Source organism: Mus musculus, chromosome 3, assembly GCF_000001635.26.
Source record: "Mus musculus strain C57BL/6J chromosome 3, GRCm38.p6 C57BL/6J".
NCBI classification, from domain to species: Eukaryota; Metazoa; Chordata; class Mammalia; order Rodentia; family Muridae; genus Mus; species Mus musculus.
Genome location: NC_000069.6, coordinates 89,430,038 through 89,452,485, shown reverse-complemented (window position 1 = coordinate 89,452,485; position 22,448 = coordinate 89,430,038). Strand labels below are relative to the sequence as shown.

General features: G+C 53.2%; 2 protein-coding genes across 11 annotated transcripts; both read right to left on the bottom strand.

The window, feature by feature from the left end:
* Positions 1-1,533: 1,533 nt before the first annotated feature.
* On the bottom strand, positions 1,534-15,811 carry Pbxip1 (pre B cell leukemia transcription factor interacting protein 1). 4 transcript variants are annotated; one of them, NM_146131.2, is made up of 11 exons: positions 15,706-15,782; positions 12,885-12,969; positions 9,238-9,364; positions 8,970-9,034; positions 8,731-8,890; positions 6,807-7,034; positions 6,671-6,694; positions 6,313-6,395; positions 6,075-6,206; positions 4,221-5,440; positions 1,534-3,813 (listed from the first exon to the last, which is right to left on the bottom strand). In NM_146131.2, the coding sequence occupies exons 2-11, from the start codon at positions 12,933-12,935 to the stop codon at positions 3,720-3,722; spliced, it is 2,184 nt and encodes a 727-aa protein (NP_666243.1). In that variant the 5' UTR covers positions 12,936-12,969; positions 15,706-15,782; the 3' UTR covers positions 1,534-3,719. The 4 variants fall into 4 exon arrangements, with proteins under 4 accessions (NP_666243.1, XP_006501414.1, XP_006501415.1 ...); XM_006501351.1 differs by having other exon boundaries at positions 1,542-3,813; positions 9,238-9,385; positions 15,706-15,811; XM_006501352.2 differs by having other exon boundaries at positions 1,542-3,813; positions 9,238-9,385; positions 15,532-15,740.
* A 1,543-nt stretch (positions 15,812-17,354) lies between these two features.
* Pygo2 (pygopus 2) lies at positions 17,355-22,372 on the bottom strand. 7 transcript variants are annotated; one of them, XM_030252784.1, is made up of 3 exons: positions 21,757-22,372; positions 21,310-21,462; positions 17,355-20,036 (listed from the first exon to the last, which is right to left on the bottom strand). In XM_030252784.1, exons 2-3 carry the CDS (start codon positions 21,349-21,351, stop codon positions 18,972-18,974), a joined length of 1,107 nt encoding a protein of 368 aa, XP_030108644.1. In that variant the 5' UTR covers positions 21,352-21,462; positions 21,757-22,372; the 3' UTR covers positions 17,355-18,971. The 7 variants fall into 7 exon arrangements, with proteins under 7 accessions (XP_030108644.1, NP_001280695.1, NP_001280697.1 ...); NM_001293766.2 differs by having other exon boundaries at positions 21,310-21,466; positions 21,757-22,272; NM_001293768.1 differs by having other exon boundaries at positions 21,310-21,359; positions 21,757-22,272.
* Between the last annotated feature and the right edge of the window lie 76 nt (positions 22,373-22,448).

Below are 22,448 nucleotides of genomic sequence, written 5' to 3'. Positions count from 1 at the left end.
CCAAACTTTCTCAGGCCAAATTTCTAGTTAGGTCTCCTGGGTCCCACAGTGACAGAAAAGGAAGCCATCCCAGAGGGTGGGGCCAACAGACTCAGAATTCTAAGTGGGATTCTGCAGCTAGGGCAAATCAGAGATAAAAGCAGCAAGGCTGGGAGAAACCTGATGTGTCTGGGTTCAGGACATTGCTGCAGTGCAATGGAGAAGCACCTAAGCCCCTGTTGTAAGCACATGAAGGGACCAGACACATCTGTGACCTAGAACCAGGATGAATATAAAGAGCTCCTGCACCTGGGTGCCTTTGAGAGGTTACCATGGCAACAGCTAGCTAGTCCTGAGGTCTGTCCTTGGGCCCAGCAAAGGAGACTGGGAACAGCTCTCAAGGGTAGTATTTACCCTAACTCTCAGGAACTAATAGGGACAGACAGGACCAGAGGTGACTCACTCCACTCCACTTGTCATTCTGTCACAGGTGGAGGGTGAGAGGGAGTATGGTCAGGAGGTTGCAAGAAGCAGAGAGAGAGAGAGAGACATGGGTGGTGAAAGGCTGGGTTGCGGGCATGTGGGGAGCCTGGAAAGGCAGTGAGAACAGATGAGAAGCAGAATCTGAAGGGAGAAGTAACAGGCTATGGCCCCCGGGAAAGCAGTTTTGGGGACTGGCTAACAGAATGATGTTTTCCACTTAAACGTAGAAGGCCCTGCAAAGGGTGTGGCGGTACAGGACTGTAGTCCCAGCCTCTCGGGCCCCAGAGGCAGGAGGATTGAAAGTCTGAGGTCAGGCAGGGATATACAGTAATATCCTGTCTCCAAACAAAAATGGTAAGAGGTGCCGCTGGCAGTAAAACCTTTGCCTGCCACACAGGGCGTCCTGGGTCTGACGCTAAAGAGAAGGGGAGGGAAAAAGAAACAGGACAGGAGAGAGGTATGGGTGAGAGAAGGGAGGCAGGAGAATAAGAGAAGGGGTGGAGGAGGAGGAGGAGATATCGATATCTGAGAGGAAGAGAGGTAAGGCCTGACTACCCTCCACTCCAGCGACACCCTCACAAAGCTCCCAGGGACACTCTGAGGGCAGCAGCCCCCAGAGAAAGGATGGAAAGTCACCGCAAACACCACGAGCTTCAACTAGACGAGTCCCAGCACAGACCCTAAAGAGCCAGCAGGGCCCAGCGCAGCAACAAGCATCTCTGCTCCTAGAATCACTTTGCCCTGCGGTGCTGTCCTCCAGCCCTCAAGCAACCACAGGGCACTGCCTCCAGCCCTTCTCACACTCCATCCCACGCACTGGCCCCACCGTCAGAGGAGCGCCTGTGGTCACTCTTCAGTGTCACTATAGGTTGTGCGAGTGAGAGAGAGAGGGACCTCAAGGCCATGGTGGGTATGAGGCCCTTCCCCCATGGGGCCCCAATGTACCTGGTTCCCTGGCCCTCCCCAGCATGCCCCTTGGGTTAATGGCTCTCCTGTCCTTCCTAGCTTGGTAGTTGCAGATGCAGTTCCACTGATAAAGCCCTGAGGGTGTGAGAAGAGAAGAACCAGGCTAGAGGAACTCTGAGACTCCAAAATTTATTATCCAACATGAGCTCTTGACATGGAAACCAGAGGCCAGAGAGCCCTGTACCAACACCATCTAGGAAACCAAGGCAGGCCTGTGAATCCCCATCTCCAGACCCAGCACCCCAACATGCCAGCCTACCTGCCTCCGGCCTTGAGCTTTCACCCAGCCACCAAGGTCACCACATCTGTATAAACAGATCGATCTCTGAGGACCCTTGAGTGAGCAGCAAAAGCAGGGTTAAACCTGCCTTCCTTCTGAGGGACACTGGTCCAGAGAGACAGGGAATATAATTGTCTTTCTAAACCAGACGGCTCCTTCCTGGAGCCCCCAGCCTACAACACTGACCTGTGTAAGGTAATGTGCCTTAAGTCTAACCAGAGCTCCTGCTGCTGCAGATTCCATGCATATTAAAGGGTCTACAGGCCTAGGGCCTCACTACCTGGTTCTCATACACAATAGACTTTTATTTTCAAGAAATGTGGTGATGGGTGATCTTTTTTTGTTTTTGCGTGTATGTTTGTGTACCGTGTGTGTGTGTGCCTGGTGCCTACAGGGCCAGAAGAGAACATCAGATCCCTGGAGACTGAAGTTGCAGACATTTGTGAGCTACCATGTGGGTGCTGGGAATCAAACCTGGGGCTTCTGGAAGAGCAGCCTGTGCCCTCAGCGGCTGAGCCATCCCTCCAGCACCACACAGCAGACTGTTTAAACATTTGTGGAATGAGCCACCCTTTCTACCTGTCTTGTCTAGCACGGAAATTAAACAAGCCACTGCACTTAAAAGCCTTTTAACAGTGACATAAAAGCATTGCTAAATAATTCAAAATCGATTCCAGCACTTTCTAGAGCCTACAGTCCTGTTTTGTTTCCCTGGCTATCCTGGAACTCACTTTGTAGATCAGGCTGGCCTCAAACTCAGAAATCAGCCTGCCTCTGCCTCCCAAGGGCTGGGATTAAAGGCGTGCATCACCATTGCCCAGTAAGCTTACAGTCCTTAATCCCCTCCTTAATTGACCTGACCTGTGTGGTCACTGCCCCCTAGAGTCCCTGGGAGAGTTCCAGAGCTAGAAGCCCAGTGTGCTACCAATGGCGTAGAGGTTTGAACTGAGGGGGCGGGGCGTTCCTGAAGAATAACCAGGGGGATTCTGGGAATTCTTGAGAGCTAGTCAATGGGTAGGGTGTCTGGGGTGTGGGGTGGTGACCAGGGGCAGGAGGGAGAAGTCTAGAGAAATGTGAAGCCAGAGCGCCACCTAGTGGCTCCCTCACCTCTGCAGACCCAGGTTAGCGTGTTCCCTGTCCTCCACAGCACGCTCCAAAAAAGGGATCGATTCTTGTGTGGCAGAAACAGAATGTCTGCTTCCTTGCTTCACTGACTCCATTCCCTTCAGCTCTCTTTCTGAGGATAAGAACACCACACCACACTGCGGAGAATGACCTGGCTTGAGGCCACCCCACCTGGACTGTGAGACAATTGGTGGCTGGACTCAAGGCTAGGCTCCTTGGGGAAGGTGGGCGCACATGGGGAATGGATGGGAAGGCCGAGTGCAGTGCCTAGATTGTGCCTAAACACCAGCGTGGTGACTGCAAGGTGTTCCTTGCATTTAGGGACCACCTCAAGTGACAGAGCCCCGCCATGGTGGGACAGCTCAGGTGGGGAGGTGAAAGCCGCAAGAGGCATGGTGAGGACTCCTCAGGCTTAGGGATAGCTGTCTCCACAGCTAGCTAAACCCCAAGGCAAGTCTGGAGCTAAGTCTCTAACCAGCAGCTCTAGCACAGGGTGATAGGCTCTGCTGTGGACCCAGGATAGCCACAAAAAAATGACAGCTCTCTGACTTCAGAATAAGAGTCCTCCCCAGCAGGCTCCCAGCAGGCCCCTACATGTCACTTAGTACCCAGGGCCTTTATCTTTGCATATGTCTGCTTAGACAGTTCAGCAGCGCCAACTATGGCCTTTTTTTTTTTCTTCTTCTTCTTTTTTTTTTTTTTTTTTAGCAAAAGTGGTACCAGTGCAGGGCCAAGTGCGTTGCTCTCTTCTGTGAAGGTCATTCAAGGGCACCAACGAGCCAGGAGGGGCCCGCTGGACAGTGGGAGCATAGCTGCTAGGGTCACATAACTCCAGGCATCTTGAGCTGGGTGCATGCCAAGGCCGGCTGTTGCAGCAGGACAGGGCTCAGCCTTGGTGGTAGTGGTGCGGATGGCGGCTGTGCTCTTCCCTGGGCCCCACAACTCTGGGGTTCCAGGAGTGCTTCTCCTTCTTTCGTGACCTATGGGGGAGACAGGGAAGGAAGCAGGAAATGGCCTTTAGGAAACAATGCCACATACTGAGATAAGACCCTAAGGAGAAGGAGCCCTGTTCTTCTGGTGGAGGCCAGCTCAGGTGACTGCCACCAAGCAAGGGAGGAACCTGGGCTCCAGGATGAATCCATTGGGGGAGACAAGGGGCCCTCTATGTACAGGCAAGGTGGGGAGGGGGTCCTGGCTCAAAGGGGGACCCCTCAGGACCACTGCAGCCCCTCATGGGAAGATAGGATGTGTACCCAGAAGCCTTCTTTTTGTAAGGCCAGGGGATCAGAAATGAAGAGAGAGACTCAAGCTACAGACCTCTTCATTCAGGGCCCAACGCCTTCAAATCCCTCGGCTACTCTCTCCCACGCCCATCCCCAATTCCCACCTCTTCTTCAGGGCCTTGTCCCCAAAGAAGTGGCCGAAGACAAAGTCCTCAAAGTCATCCACTTCATCATCGTCGCCTGTCTGTTTCAGTGCCACCTCCTCCAGGCTGTCCTCCAAGGCATCCACAAAATCTCTGAAGCGAAGCCGGTCATGCCTGAAGATGCCATCTTCTCCAAAGTAAGCAGGTGAGAGGGGCAGCTGTTTGGTCAGCTGCCCGGCCCAGGGCAGCCGAGACAAGTATTCTCTCAGCACAGAGGCCAGCTCCTGCTGCCGCACAGGGGCCAGCTCCACACCAAAGAGGGCCAGGCCCTCCTGCCGGGCACAGTCGGCCACACCTGAACAGCCCTGAGGGGGTCGGTACTTGCGCCTCAGCAGCTCCTCCCAGGAGGACAGGGCGTCAGGGCTGTTGTCTTTCCCCCAAGAATGCTTCTGCCTTTCTACAGAATGGGAGTTCCCATCTTTCCTAGGGTGTACCTTGGGGTCCTGTCGCTTGCTGTCCTTTCTGCTCCCAGATTCGTCCGCCCGCAGTCTGTCCTCCCTCCAGCGCCCAGTGTGCTCCCGGCCCTCATCCCTCCAGCTCCTTTGCCTCTCCTGGCCAGACTCCTCCTTCCTCGGCTTCCAGTGCTCAGCCTTCTGATCCCTCTGCCCACCGCGCCACTTCTCCTTCCCACCCCACTCCCTGGGACTCTGGGTGTGAGGCTTCTTCTGGTGCCAGGCCTCCGAGTCATTGGGGGACCTGCCAGTGTTGATACCCTGATTCTCGAGGTCCTGCAGTGTCTGGGCCAACATGTGACCGAGTTCAGCCAGGCCAGGGTGAGCTGGGGCTCCCCGGCCAGCATCCCGCAAGCCCCTCTGCAGGTCCCAGTGCACAGACCCCAGCAGCTGCCACTGTCTCTGCAGCTCCTGCCTTAGGGCCTTGGCCTCCGCCTCAAGCTGCTTATGCTGCTCCAATAAGCTGGGGTCTGGCTCCTGCCCCTTGTGGCCTTGTTCTTTAGTGGCCTTGCCATCCTGTGGATCTCCACCCCAGTTGAGACACACCCCATCTACACCCCGGACACAGTTAGCCTCTAGCCCTTGGAGTCGGGCCCTTAGCTGCTGCAGTTCTGATTCTAGGGCCTGGTGGGAGGTCTTGCCCTGCTGCAGGGCTTCCCGGAGCCGGGCATTCTCCTCCTCCAGCCCTTTGGGCTGGTGCAACAGGCTCTGAAGTTCTTCTTTCTGAGCCTAGAATGTAGTTAGAAACAGAAGAAAACAGAAGTCGTCCTTGTCAGGGTGGGCACAATGCCTTCTACCCCGATTCTATTAGAGTGGGCAAGGGCTAGAGATGCAGTTCTGTTGGCAATGAGCCTGTGTAGTGCGTGTAAGGCCCTGGGTGTGAGCCCCAGTGCTGCCTGGAGAGCCAGAAGGGTTCCTCCTCTTCTTCACCCCTTGTCTGGGTCAGTTCCTGAGATGGTCGAATTCTACCCAGCATCTATGTCCTTACACAACAAACATATACTCTTTAGACCCGGCATAGCCACTAGCTAGCTAGCCCTCCTCGTCCCTCTTCCACCCCCTCTACCCAGAGCGGACGCTGTGCATTGATCCTAGCACTTAGTATGAGCCTTGGCGTGTTCTTCAAATGGGAAGACCCTACTCATCACTCAGAGGTGATCTAGCATGTAAACCAGGCACACCGGCCCTAACACAGTCCTTAGCATGAGGGAGGCAAGCAAGACTAAGAAGATGCCCTCACTACAGTGGCAAAGGGCGAGGCTCCAGGGTCAGGTGACTAGGGAAAACTCCCTCTGGGGAAGCCCACTAGGACATACTAGGTAAAGGAGGCCAAATGAAGACCCCCCCCCTTGCTAGGGCCCACCTGTAGCTGAGCCTGCAGCAGCCGGATATCCTGGTTCTCCTTGGCCAGCTTGTCCAGCAGAAACCCCATGCTCTGCAGGCTGGGGACACTGTCTGGTGGGACACTTGAAGCCTGCAGGTGCTCTATCTCATCCTGATGATAGAAGAGCAGCTACTTCATGCTTCCTCCCAGGCAGGGCAACCCAGCTCCTCCCCACCAGTGCTCCCCACACACACACCTGTGGAAAACCCATACGCACCTGCCTGTTCCCCAGAGTCTCTACCAGTTCAGTCTCCGGCCCGGTTTCTGGAAAGACCTGCAACTCGGCTTCCTCCATGGGCCCTGTGGGTTAGTGAGCACCTGAATCCCTGGTCCACAGAGCCCATCACCCCTCTCCCAGTTACCCCTCTTTCACTGAGCACACTCCATGACCTGTCACACACCCCATGGCCTGTCGTCCTGCTGAGTTAAAGGGATAAATGGCACCCTGAACAGCTGATAAGTTCAACAGCTGAAGAAATAACATACACCTCTAAACACCTTACCTGAGAGCCTCTCCCCATACAACACACATTACCACCCAACACAGACAGAAAGCCAGGGCCTCTCCTGCTCACCAGTCTCGGGCTCCAGCAGTGTACCTGAAAATGAAGACAGTCTGGTGAGGCCTCAGGGAAGCAGACAGAGTTAGGTGTGGACAGGGCAGTAAGGCAGGGCCAAAGTCAGACTGGAGGCCCAGCCAGTGGTACTCACCAGAGAACAGGAGGATCCCCAGGCCCAGAAGAACCAGGGCCCCCAGGAAACACATGTTGAGGGAGATGCCCAGCTCTCCACCTATACCCTCGCCCTTGGCCTGGTCCTCCACATCTACGGGTACCACGGGCTGGGATGAGCTGGGCTCCCGGCCCCTCCGTCTCCGCAGACCCTCCACATCTACATCAGTGTCGTCGTCACTGCTGGAGCAGCGATGCTCTTTCCAAACTGGAGGAAGGGAAGAGGACAGGGCAGTGAGACAGGCAGAGGTGACACAGGGACACAGGGAAGAGGAGGAAGGCACCAGGAGGCCCAGCCCTGGCCACAGAGAAGGCACAGGAAGACTGCCCACTCAAGCTGCGTACTAACGGACCGGCCCTGTCCAGTCACTGACAAACATCTACAAACACAGGAGCCATTTCTATAAAATCCTTCTTCTTCCAGTAGGCCTCACATCAAGTTTCTATGCAGGATCCCACCGTCCTGGGCCCCCCGCTAAACTCCTTGGCCACTGTGCTCTTTTGGCTTTTCTCAGTCCTTTTCCCTCATAACCTCTCACCCACCCCACTCTCCTCCCCTCCATGGTCTTCCCAGCGTCCCAGGCTTGCCTCTCTGACTTTTGTGTCCTCTAGTCACATTTTTCAGGGTCTCCCCTTCAGGGGGACATTCAACACACTACCCTCCGACTCCATCTTTCCTAGTGTGTCCCCGTACCTTGGGTTCAGGGAGAGGCACACCAATGCCTTTCTGGTTAACCTCAATCTTCCCTCTCTAGCCCATGTCAGATAGTCGGACAGTTCTCCACTTGATGGACTTCATAGTCAGTAGACTCTCTCTGCAGGCCTCACAGTCCCTGCCTTAGGTCCCACCTCAGCCTCCCCTGGCTATTCGACAGAGATGGAGGGTGTGGGGAGGTGTGTCTCCTATCACCTCTGCCACTGCCTTGGACAGACTGGGGACTAGCCCCAGTCTTTTGTTGGTGCCATGTTGTGGAGTGTTTTCTCCTGACCTACTCTATGCTCAATACGCTTCTCAAATGTCACCTCCCCTTGTCCCTGTCTCTCCCTCCTTCTTAGCCACCACCTGACGGAGCTGTCTCCCGCCCACTCCTTCAGGAACTGTTGCTGAATCGCATGTCCTTTCTGCATCCCTCATAGTCTGAGTAGCTCTGTGGCTTAGGCCAGTCAGCTTCTTACACAGTCCCTCCTGAGCCTCCCACCTTCCCTCACCATGGATCCAGAGCCAGCACAAGGAAAGGACTCTGGAAATAAAGGGTTTGTTCGAGAACAGGTTCATGACCTGTAGGTCGAGACCCTTTAGGAGTCAAATGACCCTTACACAGGGGTTACCTAAGACCATTGGAAAACACAGATATTTACATTATGATTCAATTACACATATGAAGTAGTAATGAAAGTAATTTTACGGTTGGAGGTCACCACAGCATGAGGAACCGTATTAAAGGTCACAACATAAACCGGGCAGTGGTGACACATGCACACGCCTTTAATCCCAGCACTCAGGAGGCAGAGGCAGGCGGATTTCCGAGTTCGAGGCCAGCCTGGTCTACAGAGTGAGTTCCAGGACAGCCAGAGCTACACTGAGAAACCCTGTCTTGAAAAACCAAAACCAACCAACCAAACAAACAAAAAAATTGGTCATAGCATTAGGAAGGTTGAAAACCACTGCTCTAGAAACAAGAAAAGAGGACACCCGGCAGAAAGAATCAGCCAGCCATGGGCCCTCCTTCAAGCTCCCTAACTTCTCTTGTCTGGAGTTCCAGACAGGTGTGAGCTGGCATGTGGGTGCTGGGATTGAACTCAGACCCTCTGAAGGGCAGCTAGTGCTCTTGACGGCGGAGCCATCCCTCTACCCCTCCATGCTTTCTAAAAGGTGGGCAACGGAAGGCAAGATAGCCCCTGACCTGCTCTGGGACTGGAGGGTAAGTTCTGTGGATGGATCTCACTCTCCAGGTCCTGTGTGTCTGGTCCGAGGCTCGTCGCCACAGGAGTCTCCTGCGAATCTTCCTGGACCACTGTGTCTCCAGGGGCCTCCGTCCCATGACCATCGGCTCCCAGAGTGCCCTGATGTGGATGAGGCTGTGAGGCGTGCTCTCTCCACTCCCCCCCCCCCGCCCCCACCTGCCCCAGGGAAGCACCTCACCTTGGCCGCAGACTCTGTCAGAACAGCAGTTTCTCTCTGGGAACTTTCCGTCTGGAAAAGCTTCTCTGTGATGGAAGATGAAGCCCAGAAAAACTCACAGCCCTGAACTGAACAGTGCAGCCCTTTAGCACCCACGGGCCACAGCCACTTCAGAGAGTGGCAGCTCATAAGGCCAGACTAGCAAGCAAATAACGTAGGTGATCACCCTTCCCCCAATTAAAACGATAAGAGGACAGGTTACACCCAACCCTCCATGAACCCCCATTACCTTCTCCATCCAAGGTCCCAGCTAATTCTTTGCCATCTGCCTTGGAGGAGTCCCGAAGGGCCTGGGAGGCTCCCTCAGATTCTGGGTCCATCCTGGGTTCTGGGCCCAGAGTCTCCACAGGCAGATTCTGGCCAGAGGGAGATGAGAACTAAGATATTTGGTGAGAACATCAGGACAAAATCAGGAGCAGAGATTCCCTGATTGGATCTGAGGGGGCTAGCTGCACTCAAATACCACAGTCCACATCTCAGAAACTGCAGCCTGCTCTACCCTGGTGCTATCCAACGTGGTTATTCTACTCTGCAACTTCCTACCCTTCCCCATTGCCCCAGAGGTCAGGTTTCTATGAACTCATAGCCCCAAGTAAGGATGTGGAACCAAAACATTCACCCAGCAGACCCTGAGGGAGGCCGACAGTATCTGGGACCCCTGCCCCTATCGTCAGTGCTGTGCTCCTCATAAGCCAACTACCCAACCCAGACCCAGGTCACGGTTATGCTCTCAGGGACACCCCTGAAGCTGTCCTCTCCTCTGCCCACCCACACATCCATCTTGAGTTCTCTGGCCTTTCCCATTGCCCTATATGCCCCCGAATCTCCCAGCAGCTACTGGCAGAGGCTCAACTACCCCCAGCCACAGCCAGCCTGACCCCATGGTGCTGGCTTGCAGCCTGACCCTTAGCTCTGACTACTCCACTTGGGTAACTTTTCTGCATACAACTCCTTAGCAGACCGACACCTGCCCACCCCTAGGACTCCACTCTACGTCCAGAAATAATTCTCTCTCTCTCTCTCTCTCTCTCTCCCCCTTTCTCTCTCTCTCTCTTTCTCTCTCTGTATGTATGTATGTATGTATGTATGTATGTATGTATGTATGTATGTGTATGTGTGTCACTGTGTGTCTGTGTGTGTCTATGAAGGCACACATGATACCACAGTATAAATGTGGAGGTAAAAAAAATCAACCTCAGTCAGGTGTTGTAGCACATGCCTTTAATCCCAGCACACAGGAGGCAGACACAGATGGGTTTCTGCAAATTTCAGGCCAGCCTGGTCTACATAGTAAGTTCCAGACCAGTCAGGGCTATTCAGCAAGAAAAGGGAGGGGGATAACTCGCATCAGCCCTCCCCATCTGCCTCTTTTGAAACATTATTCTCTGCTGTATTTGCAGAGTAGCTGGCCTTGGACTTGTGAAAATTCTCCTGTTTCCTGCTCCTATCTCATTATAGGAGCAGCAGGATTGCAAACACGCACGAGCATATCACAGGGTTAGTGGCTTTGGGGAGCTGAACTCAGGGTCGCAAGTTTATGTGGCAAGTGCTTTACCCACTAAGCCATCTCCCCAACTTTCCAGGGGGGAGGAATGTGTGTGTGTGTGTGTGTGTGTGTGTGTGTGTGTGTGTGTGTGTGTGTATCCACCTCCTCTGTCTCCTGACCACTATGGATAAAGCCGTAAAGCCATGCATACCTGGCTCAAGGATAACTTTTTTTTTTCCTTTTGGTTTTTCGAGGCAGGGTTTCTCTGTGTAGCCCTGGCTGTCCCGGAACTCACTCTGTAGACTAGGCTGGCCTCAAACTCAGAAATCCGCCTGCCTCTGCCTCCCAAGTGCTGGGATTAAAGGCATGCGCCACCACCACCCAGCAAGAATAACTTTTGACCTCAGTATATTCCTTGGCAATTTCCAAATCACCTTTTCCTCAGGGTTACCCCTCCAAGGCAAGGATCACAAAACTGGTTTATAATAAAGGATGAACAGGTGAAATACTTGGCCCAAGTCCCCCGCTGTCAGCAAAGGCACTATGACAGGAGACCAGGGCCCACTGAGCACAGGGCCTATCTTAATTCCCACCATTGAGCACTGGTCCTTGTATTCTACTCTAGGGTCAGGGCTGAGGTCAACTCCTCACCCCCAGTTGGTCTCCTAAAGGGCACCTCAAACCCAAGTCTAAACCGAGTTCTGTGGCTTTTCTAGCTGCTGGTGTTTATTTATTTATTAATTTATTGACACAAGGTCTCATGTATCCCAAAACTTGCTGTGTAGCCAAGGATAACCCTGACCTCCTGACCCTCTAGCCTCCATCTCCCAATTAGTGGGCTTACAGCTTGCTCCACCATGTCCAATTCCTCCTAGTGGCTCTAAGAAAGTCTCTGAGGTCCCTTTGACACATGCTGCCATCCCTCTCTAGCTACTAGTGCCCAGCCTACCAGGCCTTCTCCCTTCTTGGTGGCACCAGGAGCCCTCTGGTTTCCTGCCCTAACAAATGCCACCTGGAGAGCTAGAGAAGCTTTGAAAGCACTGTCCCTGTCCCCATCCAGCCACACAGGCTTGGTCCCCTGCCAGTGACACTGCGTGTTAGGCTACTCTCCAACTCAGCAGCCCTGCACTGTCCGCTCATCAGATGACACATGTGCTGGCTAATTTTATGTCAACCTGACACAGGCTAGAGTCATCTGAGAGGCCAGAACCCCAACTGGGAAAATGCCCTCATAAGATCAGGCTGTAACCAGGTCTACAGTGCATTTTCTTAATTAGTGATTGATGGGGGGAGGACCCTTCCCATTGTGGGTGGTGCCATCCCTGGGCTAGTGGTTCTGGGTTCTAGAAGAAAACAGGCTGAGCAAGCCATGGAGAGCAAGGCAGTAAGCAGCACCCCTCCATAGGTACATCAGCTCCTGCCTCCAAGTACCTGCCCTGTTTGAGTTTCTGACCTGACTTCCCTCAGTGATGGATTGTTACCTGAAGTATAGGTTCAAATAAACCCTTTCACCCACAAGTTGCTTTGGTCATGGTGTTTTATCACAGCAATAGTAGCCCTAAGACAACACCCTTGAAGAGGCCCTTCCAACAGAGTTTATAGCAGGTGTCCACCTTATCCTAAGGTTCTTCAGTCTCCTCAACATGGCTCCCCTTCATCACCTCATGACCTTACTCTTGCTGCAGTCACACCAGAAGTTCCTCTCTGCTTCCCTCAGCTGACCTATCTGGTCCCTTCTTCCCTGCTTAGCCCAAGCCCCAACAGCAGAGCTCCGTGCCGGATCTCCTCCCTGCACTGGAGCCCCATAAGAGCCCACAGGGACTCTGCAATGACCATTAGGACCATGAAGAGAACAGGACAGATCCAGAAAGCAGTGTGGGAAGCCAGGCCAACCTAAGACTTCCTCGAGGTCCCAATGAAAGGACAAAGGGGACTTTAGTTCTGTGCCCCTGTTCATGAACAGGCTTGGCAATGCTGGTCTAGGGCTGCAGCCAGGGTCTTGAAGGAATCAAGGTTGCAGTTTCTGGTGACTTGACTCTTCCCCTAGAATGTGGCTATCCAGCCCAAGGCAGTCGTGTCTGAGGTATCCTGTGTTCTTTGCCAACATTGTCTGACTTAGCTCTCTGCTGACCTTGGCTACTTCTCCATGTAAATAGCATACAGGACACCGTACCTCGGAGTAAACTTGCTTGGCATCAGTAGCCAGCCTGTGTAAGACTCTGGATCCCAGCTGTTGCTTTGATCTTCTTCATTCCCTAATCCCTGGCACTCTCACTCCCTCGACCGACACCTTGCTGTTCAGGACCCTTACTCCTGCAGGTTCCAGTCAAAGCAGCCCACCCATGTAGGAATCCCCTCTCCCATGTGCTGCCCAGGCCCACTCTTCCTACCTCAGAACCAGCGAGCACCCAGCTATTATCTGAGTCTGGGCAGGAGGCCATAGTTGTGGAGGTCCAGTGCAGCTAGAGTGGCCACCTGCAGAGAAAAACTCTCTTAAGAACGGGAATTCCTGGGCGTGAAGGCCTACACTTGCTTTTAATCCCAGTGGCTCTTTGAGTGTGATGCCAGAGCAAGTTCCAGGATAGCCGGGGCAACACAGATGAGCTTTGTTCCAAAGAAACAACCAAAAGATAAAGAAAAAAGAAGAGGAAGGAAGAAGGAAGAAAAAGGAGGAGGAAAAAGAGGGGGAGGAAGAGGAAGAAGAGGAAGATGAAGAAGAGGAAGAGGGGGAGAGGAGGAGGAAGAAGAGGAGGAGGAGGAGAGAGGAGGAGGAGGAAGCAGAGGAGGAAGAGGAAAAGGAAGAAGAGGAGGAGGAGGAAAAGGAGGAGGAGAGTTCTCTTCAGGAGAGGCAGATAGCAGCAGCAGGATTTCAGGCCTCAAAAGATGGTCAGTCTCCTCAAAACCCCGGGCTGGTCCCAGTCCTCCTGCCCCAGGTCCCATAGCTTTCCTGACAGTATTTACTTCACTGTGCTAAAAGCCACAGGAAAGCTACCTCATTCAAGGGTCCATAGGACCTTGGAAAACTGCACTGGCCATAAAGATTCAAAGAGGAACAAAGGCTGAGAAGTCCAACCCCTGGTGTTCTGGCTAGAGGAGGAATCTCAGAGGCTGACTGACTGAAGAGAGAAGGAAATGACCTGGGTCCCTTTCACAATACCTGGGTCCTCCATAGTCCCCAGTGTCCTCCCACAGAACCCAAAGAAAAGGCTCACCAGCTTCCTTAAGGCCCAAGTGTCCCAGTACCCATCCACCATCAGTCCTCCACACACTGGGGCACTTAGGACAGTGGTTCTCAACCTGTGAGTCGACATCCCACAGGGCTTACATACCAGATATCCTGCGTATCAGAGATTTACACTAGGATTTGTGACAGCAGCAAAACTACAGTTCTGCAGTAGCAACGAAATAATTTCACAGTTGGGGGTCACCACAACATGAGGAACTGTATTAAAGGGTTGCAGCGTTAGGAAGGTTAGGGACTACCGGTTTAGGGGTTCTCAGCACTGGCTGTGCAGGGCTCAGCTAGGATTACCACTGGAGTGAGCAGGAAGGAAGTTTTCCAATACTGTAGGGCCCAGCGGCCCACTTGGGTCACTCCCTCTCAACCTTAAATTGTACAGGTTGATCTCTGGGATCTTGAAAGTGACTGGGGAGAAGTGGAGGAGCGGGGGTTGTGGCAATTACCATCGATAAATTACATTAAGATCTGCAAAATGGGGGGTGGGGAACTGGGTCTCTGATCCTGTCCCTTGCTAATCACAGCTAAGGGCAGCTGGGGTTAAGGTATCACCCTCTACTTCCAAAGACCAGCATAAAGCAAGGCTGTGCCCTTGGGCTAGGGCGGTGCAACCGGGATCAAGTAAGAGGATGGAGTGACAGACAGCTAGCTGACCCACTGGCAGAAAAGGCAGAATGTGAAATTTGACTGTACCAGCCAAATGCTCCCCAACTACTCCCACTGGGTTTAAGTCCTGCATGATTGCCTTAAAAAACCCTGTGGCTCTGGGGCTGGTGAAATGGCTCAGCAGGTAAGAGCACCAGACTACTCTTCCGAAGGTCCTGAGTTCAAATCCCACCAACCACATGGTGGCTCACAACCATCCCTAACGAGATCTGACTCCCTCTTCTGGTGTGTCTGAAGACAGCTACAGTGTACTTACATTAAATAAATAAATCATTAAAAAAAAAAAAAATCCTGTGGCTCCTGTTGGGCAAGATTCAGGCCCAAGATAGGTAAAGGACATCTAGTGGTGTCTTCCACAATGCTCATGTCTCCTAGACACTGATACCCATCCCACACAGGGACAAAACAATTGCAATGACTTCCCTATACCAAGTCCCCAAAAAACCCCGAACTCCCCACCCCCTTCTTCTAGTGACACCCACACAGCCATCTTCCTTCAGCTTTTGGCTCTCAGTCCCTCCACTGTCCTGCCATCCCCAGTTGCTGTGTGTGACTGTTAACAGGTGGCAGCAGGAAGGAAGTGGCCACAGCAGCTAGAGCAGAGGTCCCTGTTTATCCCTGGCTGTTTACAGCCTGCTCAGGTCCTCCAGAACTCAGCACCATGGCAACCAGGGTGATGTCAGACCCATCGTCTCCATGGAAATCGGCAATGGTATGGTATTTAGGTCAACAAGACAAACCTAAAACTGAAGCAGAAGTCTTCCTAGAACCCCTGCACTCGGGGTCCCAACCCTTGATACCAAAAAGCATCCCCGCTTTCCCAGGCCGGCACATCGGCACATTAATACCTTATTAGGAAGCCTGTCTAAGCAATCCAGAGCCCACTTAGCTGCCACCCTTCCCAGCTGTGATTTTAGGGCAGTCTTTGACCTCTAAGAAGAAAACCCACCCACTACTCTCTCTCCCCTTTTCACTCAGGCAGGATTTCACAAAAACTTCTGCTGTTTCTAAAAAAGAGAGTGTTCCCAGTCTGCACAAAACTGGGAAGTCTGGTTTGATATGCCCTTGATTGTCTCTAACTTCCTTCTCTGTCTGACCTTTAAAGGGAAGGACCTGGGACCACAAAAACTTGCCTGAGTTCCTGCTTCGGAATCATCTGTCTCCCTCCTTCCCCGCCCTTCGGTCCTGTGTTGGGCAGTATGTGGACGCCGGGGCTGCCCACTCCTTTTATACAGCTTTGCCCTCTTTTGTTATCTGGGGATAAAGTGGGAGTCTGTAACGCCCCTTCCCGGCAAGGACTCCTTTACCTGACCCAGCTCCTCGCTTCAGTCTTCAGCTTAACTTGTTGCAACCTCCCAGCCCAGGAAGACAAGAGGGGAGTCACGTGGCTAGTGTTTGACCAGTGAAAAGTCGACTTCCCCGCGGGGGGGGGGGGTGAGGGGGAACTTTTGACCAATGAAAAGCTGGACTTGAACGCCCAGGCAGGGGAGAGAAGGTCTACGCAGTACCTCTCTCCCTTGGTTTATCTTTTTTGGTGGGCAATTTGGTCTCCAGCAAAGTAAATTTGGGAGACCTCCCCTCTTTTCTCAGTGTCTAGTGTCTAGTAGGAAGACCTAAAACTGAAAGGTGCTGTCTGATGAGGGGGCAAGGACCAGGTGCCATGTTGGTCCCAGGATAGACAGAGACAGCTGTAGGATGGGGGATGGGGTCCAGTGCAAGTTGTGGGTTTAGAAATAGCCCTCTCACCACTCTTATCCGCCCCAATGCAGACTAAGGATGCCACTACTTTGGATATGGAAGACGGCCAAGCATGGTGGTGCCAGCTCCTGGGAGACAGAGGCAGGTGTGCAGGTGGATCTCTTGAGTTTGATATCAGCCAAATCTATATATAGTGAGTTCCAGGCCAGTGAGGGCTACATAGTGAGATCCTGCTACACATGCACACGCACACCCTGTGGGATGTCTTAGCTGGGTAAAACCTCCACGTGTGCACATGTTTGCACCTCAAGAGATCATACAGACACAAGATAATAAATTTTTAAAAAATTAATGGAGGGAGGTGCTATAATCCCACCACTGGAAAGACTGAAGAAGTGGATGTTGAAGTCCAGCCTGGGCTACTAAACAAATCCCAAACCAAAACCAAACTAAAACAAAAGCAAAAAAAAAAAAAAAAAAAAAAACTCAAACAAAAACAATGGAAGAACCGAGGCAGAAAAGCATCCACAAATTAAAGTCAGGGCTGGATGTGACCCAGCAGTGGAGCGCTGTCTGTCATCTGTAAAATGGAAGGGGAAGCATTTAAGAAATTTCAAATTTTTATGTGGATGGGTGTTTTGCCAGCATGGCTGTAGCATTCTAGAGTTACAGATGGTTGTGAGCTGCCACGTGGGTGCTGGGACTTGAACCTGAGTCCTCTGGAAAAAAACAGGAGTTCTTAACTGGTGAGCCATCCAGCCTGAAAACTCATATTTAAAACCAACCAACCAAACAAACAAACAAAAACCCCACCTTACTTGTGTGTGAGGATACATACCAGCCGTGGGACACAGGGCAGAGGGCAAGCTGCCATGTCAGTTCTCTCCTTCCACCCATGGGTTTCAGAGATTGAACTCAGATCCTCAGGTCAGCCCAAAGTATCTTCACCTGTCACCTCCTTGGGCACCCCAAATAAATGTCTGAAATAAAAACTCTGGACGCAAGGGAACTGGAAGGTTTAAATCCAGAGCTCAGGCCCTGATGCCAGAGGCCTTGGCTCCAACCCCATCTGGCTTCCGACTAGCCCAAGAATTGCTCCAAAAGCGGAGGTTCCCACATTGAGGATCTACAAAGTGGAACAGGGAGGCTGGGAACCTGCTCAGCTCAGTAGCTTGAGCAGGGACAGCCTCAGGCTCTAGGCATCCCCGCTAGCAGGGGCTCAGCCTAACGGTTCTGCGGATGAACAAAGGAGTCCTTGTTTGGATTTTCAAGTCATTTTATTAATCCAACCGTACAAAAAGATCCTGTAACCACATCCCTGCCAACCCACTTTCTTCCAAAAGGTAGCAGAGAAGAACAAGGGGATGGGCCCTCCCCGGGAGCATTTTACAAACCATGGAGACAACACAAAAGTAGCGGCAGGTAACATGGGCGAACAAAACCATAGCACAACACAAAGCTAAGTAGAGGGGCTGCCTCGTGTAGTTTAGGAATTGGGGGGCAGAGTAAGAAGCAGGTCCACCCTCGCCCTCCTCAGCTTCCAAGGCTGCCAACTCTTGAGTCTTCTCTCTCCCCATGCAGGGAGCGTGAGGGCTGAGACGGGACATCCCAGAGGGCAGCCTTCGCGGTCAAGCTGGGCACCTCCGACTCTCAGGAGGGCCACACCCAAGCCTGCCTTCCCCACCCATTTGAGGAATGGACTTTTGGGTTAGCTGGAAAGAAGAGCAGCTGAGAGAGGCTCCTGATCAGGCCTCGATCCCATCTCTGGCAGGGAGTGCTACAAAACCAAAAATAAACCTAGCCTAATTGCTGGATCGCCAGGCCCACGATGACATCGCAGGATAAAAAAGACTAAGCAGACCACTTCAGGTTCTTCCAGCTTGCGGTACCATGGCTTTGAGGGTCCTGCTGCTCGGCCCCATGTCCCCAAAGCCATGGCAGGGCCTCCCTTGGATCCTTTCATCAGGGGAAGGAGTGAGGTATAAGGGCTTCGTGCCTTCCCAAATGTTTTCTGGAGACAGAGGATATGAGGGCACCAAGAGCTGAAAAGTAGCACTGTCCCACTGTGCACCAGATTGGGGGGGGTTACACCTGCAGTCCAGACTTCTAGGGGAGCCCCAACTTCAAATACTCTGGTCACTCAGACCACATATACCAATTTTTGGCAAAACATGGTCACTGAGAGAAACAACCACAAGAGAAGCTGAGAGAGGACAATGACTTTGGTATGAGGAAGACGTCCTCTCAGCATCTCTTACCTACAGTCTTGAAGCCCAGACAACTGCCCTAGTCAGGAACTCTCCTATTTCCTCAAGGTATTTGGTGCTCCGAGGGGAATGGAGTAAGTCAGGTGCAGGGGAAGCAAAGGGACACAGAGAAAAAGAAAGAAATCCCCATTTGTCTCCTGAACCCAAGGAAAGGGGCTCTACCTCAGGGAGCCAAGGAACCTTGAACATTCGACTCCAAGAGCTACAGCAGCAGCCATGGGGCTATACAGGTATTGTAGGCACGGGTGTTGGGGTCATCTGCGCACAGGACATCCTTGCTCTCTAAAACTTCCTCCAGCCCATTTTCTCTTGCAGCCTCTGGTTAGACTCTAGGAATGGCTCTGCTCAACCAGGCTTTAGCTTCCTGGATCTCTGAAGGTACTCAGTGCACAAGTTCCCAGAAAAAAACAAAAACAAAACCAACAACAACAGAAGACAAGCAACCCAGGCTTTTCTGCCTGTCCGCCTCAGTTCCTTTTCTGCTTCCAGGAAACATGTTTCTGCTCCATGGAGATGGGATGCCAGTGGTGGAAGACAAGGAAAGAAAGAGAGCCACTCTGCAGGAGCACGGTGGAAAAGGTGCACTTTCCCAGGCCATGGTACTAGAGTCACCCATCGTTAGCAGCCACCAACTGGCCCATGCCCTCTCGGATGTAGACAGACTGGATCTCCTTGGTCTTGAGGCAAAGATCACAGGCCCAGACGGCAGAGGCCTCGGTGGTCAGCAGGCCGTAGGCACTCTCGGTCATGCCGGTGCACTCGCGGTGAAACCACTTCTGGCAGGAGGCCTCACACAGAATGGCATCCTGGTCATCATTTACCTCACTACGGCAGGCACCGCAGGGGTACACCAGGCCTGGGGGAGGCTGGGGCCCTGAGCCTCCCCCTGCCTTGCCGGGGGGTGCCAGACTGTTGGCATCTGGAGTGCCCCCACCTCGACCACTGCTGCTAGGGGGGAAACTGGGCTGATTCCCATTGACAGCAGCAGCGGGGGAGCCCGAATGGGGCTCCTGGGGAAAGGCGGTGGGAGCCGGTGGGTTCAAGGGCTTCCCACCATCCTCACCGCCAGGGCCAGGAAAACCAGGGTCTGGACCAGGGAAGGGACTTGTGTTGGGGGGCAGGCTGGGGAGTCCCTGACCAGGTCTCTGAAGAGAAGGACCAAAAGGTGCTCCTGGTTGGGTAAAGCGTTGGGGGAGAGGAGGAGGACCCAGCTCCCCTCTAGGAGGCTGTCCCATGGTCGGTGAGATCATGGGACCAAATCCGCCTACTGGGCCTGGCATCACCTGCCCACCAGGTGGGCTAAAGTTTTGGCCCAGAGACTGGTTGAAGGGTTGACTGGGAAAGTTCATGTTGCCAGGGGGCGGGTAGCCAGGGCCCTGAGGGGGCATATTAAAAGCTGGACCCATAGGGTTGGGGGGAAAAGGAGGGGGCTGCCGACGAAGTGGCTGGGGACCCCCTCCTCCTCCAGTGCCGTAGCCTGGGGGTACCTGGCCTGCCATGCCCCCCTGTACACGAAAGCCTCCAAAGGGCACCGGACTGCCGAGGAACGGAGGGCCTGCGCCCCCCACTTTAGGGGCTCCGAAATCATCCTCAAAAGGGTTAGAAGCGACCAGATGATCCACCATGGGGGTCGGGGGTGGGGCGAACTCCGTCAGATGTGAATATGCAGGACCCTGGTGAAAACAGGAAGAAGATGGGAGACAGAGGCCAACAAGGAGAGCACCGCAGACACAACACACTCTTTGGAGGCTGACGCAGCTCAGATCCAAACCTCTGGCTGACCTTAGACACGCTAGAGGGTGCAAGGCAAAGCCCATGGTGCAACAACCCCACGGTGCAACCGCATTGTTTAAAAAACCAAAACTCCAACAAGGCAGATAGGGTTGGAGGGATAGCTCAGTGGTTAAGCACCAGAGTGATTCCTAGTACCCATGTTGGAGGGATCACATCTCTGGCCTCTCACACATCATATAGCTAAATGCAACAACAACAACAACAACAACAACAATAATAATAAATATCAAAAATCACAAAAAATACAAAACCCAGGTCTGACCTCAAAGTAATTACTTTTTAAATTTTTTAAATTTTGAGACAGTATCTTTTATAACCCAGGCTGACCTTGAACTTCTCACTGTCCTCATCCCCCTACCTCTGTTTCTGGGATGTATATATCTGGTTTATAAGGTCCTGGAGTTTGAACTCATGGTTTTGTGCACAATAGGTAGGCTGGCACTCAGAATATTTGTTTGTTTGTTTGTTTGTTTGTTTGTTTAGAGTTTCTCTGTGTGGCCACCCTGGCTGGCCTGGCCCAGGAAGTATTTAATTTTATAAAACTAGTATTTTCCTCAATTTTTATAATATAAACGGTTAAAGCACTGTAGCATTATGACACTTAGAAAAGATTCAGTAAGCTGAGCCTGGTGATACATGCCAGTCATACCAGCAACAAGAATCCAGGCTGGAGAAATGGCTCACGGGTTTAGGGGCACTTGCAGCTCTTGCAGAAGCCCTGGGTTCTGTTCCCAGCACCCACGTGGTAGCTCACAGATGCCTCTCCTCCAGAGTTCTGGGAAAGGGACCCCGCACTTGTCCAGAGGGTCCCCAGCACTACAGAAACCAGTATGGCGGTGCACATCTGGAATCCCATCACTTTGGTAAGCCAAAGCAGGAATATCATAAAGATCCAAAGCCATCCTTAGCTACACGGCAAATATGAAGCCAGTCTGGGACACAAGAGACCTTGTCTCAAAAAGGAAGGGAAAGGAGCTGGGCTAAACGCTGTCATCAAGACAGAACTAGGATCCGAAAGGAAAAAGAAGGAAGAGTATTTCTGTTTTTTTCTTGACCCTGCACCTGGTGGAAAGCACAAGAGGGCAGCCAGGTACACAGCTAGACAAAGCAGGGGGGGCTTCTACGATACTCCCACCACAGACCCCCATTTACCTGAGTATTGGACTTTCTTCGCTTCTTTTCAGGGCTCTTCATTTGCAGACCTAGAAGAGCAGCAATGGGCAGACGGAGGCAAGTTTTCCCGAGGTTTCTACAAGTCTCTTTCCTCCCAGCCACTCTCCAGACTCTAACTTCCACGTACACTTGCTTACTTATTTAAGAAACAGGGGTGAGATATGAAAAATGGCTAGTATGACTATACTCTCAGCTACGTCTTCCTGCAAATCAAAGATAACCCAATCTCTTGAAACTACCAGGTTTGTCTCAATTCAGTGTCATCCAAAACCTGAAGTGTTCTGTGACACCTGTCTCCAACCACTGACCCTTCTCACCTGAGGCTACCTCCAGGCTCCTAGGCAACCTCCCCCATCCCCCAACCGTTCCATCCGAGGTTCCAGGGTCCCGGGCCTCAACAGCCCCTGCCCTTCTCTGCGCTCTCACCGGCCTTGCCCTGCTTCCTCCCGGTGCTGGGCGGCGCGGGGGGCGGTGCGGGGCCGCTGCCTCCCTCCAGCTTGTCCGGTGGGGGCGGCGCCGAGGCGGCCATGGATTGGGGACCCGAGTCAGCGTCGGCGGGGGATGGAGGCGTCCTCGGGCCGCACCATCGCCCGGAGGGGAGTCAGGGGCAGCGCAGCCCCCCCGAGCAGCAGCAAGCCCTAGCCACGCCGAGGGGGAAAGCACAGAGCCGTTGCACCAACTGCGCGCCTGCTCCAGACTCACCGCCCGCCCGCAGCCACAGCAACCGGAACCGGAACTCCAATGGGTCACCACCACGGAACGCGGTGGGGAGGGAAAGCAGGGAAGGGCCCAGACGCCGCACCCAGGAAGGCTGGGCCTCGCCACGCCACTCCTCCGAAGTGCGCCTGTCGCCGCCCAGCTAGCCCGGTAGCAGAGTGGAACGCACCACTCGACAGGGGCCGTGCGAGCTGCGGGTGGGCCTGGGGGCGGTCCGGACACGCCCCTTCCCGCCGCGAGCCAGTCGCCTTGCAGATACGTCCCTACCGCACAGCCTCGCAGCTCCCCAAATCTCTGCAAACTGGTGCCTGCGGGCTGGCGCTGGCTTGGAGCCCACTGGACCTAGCCCAGATGGGGTCCGTCACCACCTCCCACAGACAGCCCCCATCAATCAGACTTTC

Excerpts from the sequence above, each read along its gene's own strand:
- Pbxip1 (XM_006501351.1), bottom strand. The coding sequence starts at position 12,935 with ATGGCCTCCTGCCCAGACTCAGATAATAGCTGGGTGCTCGCTGGTTCT. Across the intron at positions 9,386-12,884 it reads GGGTGCTCGCTGGTTCTGAG|TTCTCATCTCCCTCTGGCCA; the intron begins GTAGGAAGAGTG and ends CAAATATCTTAG. Across the intron at positions 8,891-8,969 it reads TGACAGAGTCTGCGGCCAAG|GGCACTCTGGGAGCCGATGG; the intron begins GTGAGGTGCTTC and ends CATCCACATCAG.
- Pygo2 (NM_001293768.1), bottom strand. The coding sequence starts at position 21,859 with ATGGCCGCCTCGGCGCCGCCCCCACCGGACAAGCTGGAGGGAGGCAGC. Across the intron at positions 21,360-21,756 it reads GAGGAAGCAGGGCAAGGCCG|GTCTGCAAATGAAGAGCCCT; the intron begins GTGAGAGCGCAG and ends CTGCTCTTCTAG. Across the intron at positions 20,037-21,309 it reads GAAGAAAGTCCAATACTCAG|GGTCCTGCATATTCACATCT; the intron begins GTAAATGGGGGT and ends TGTTTTCACCAG.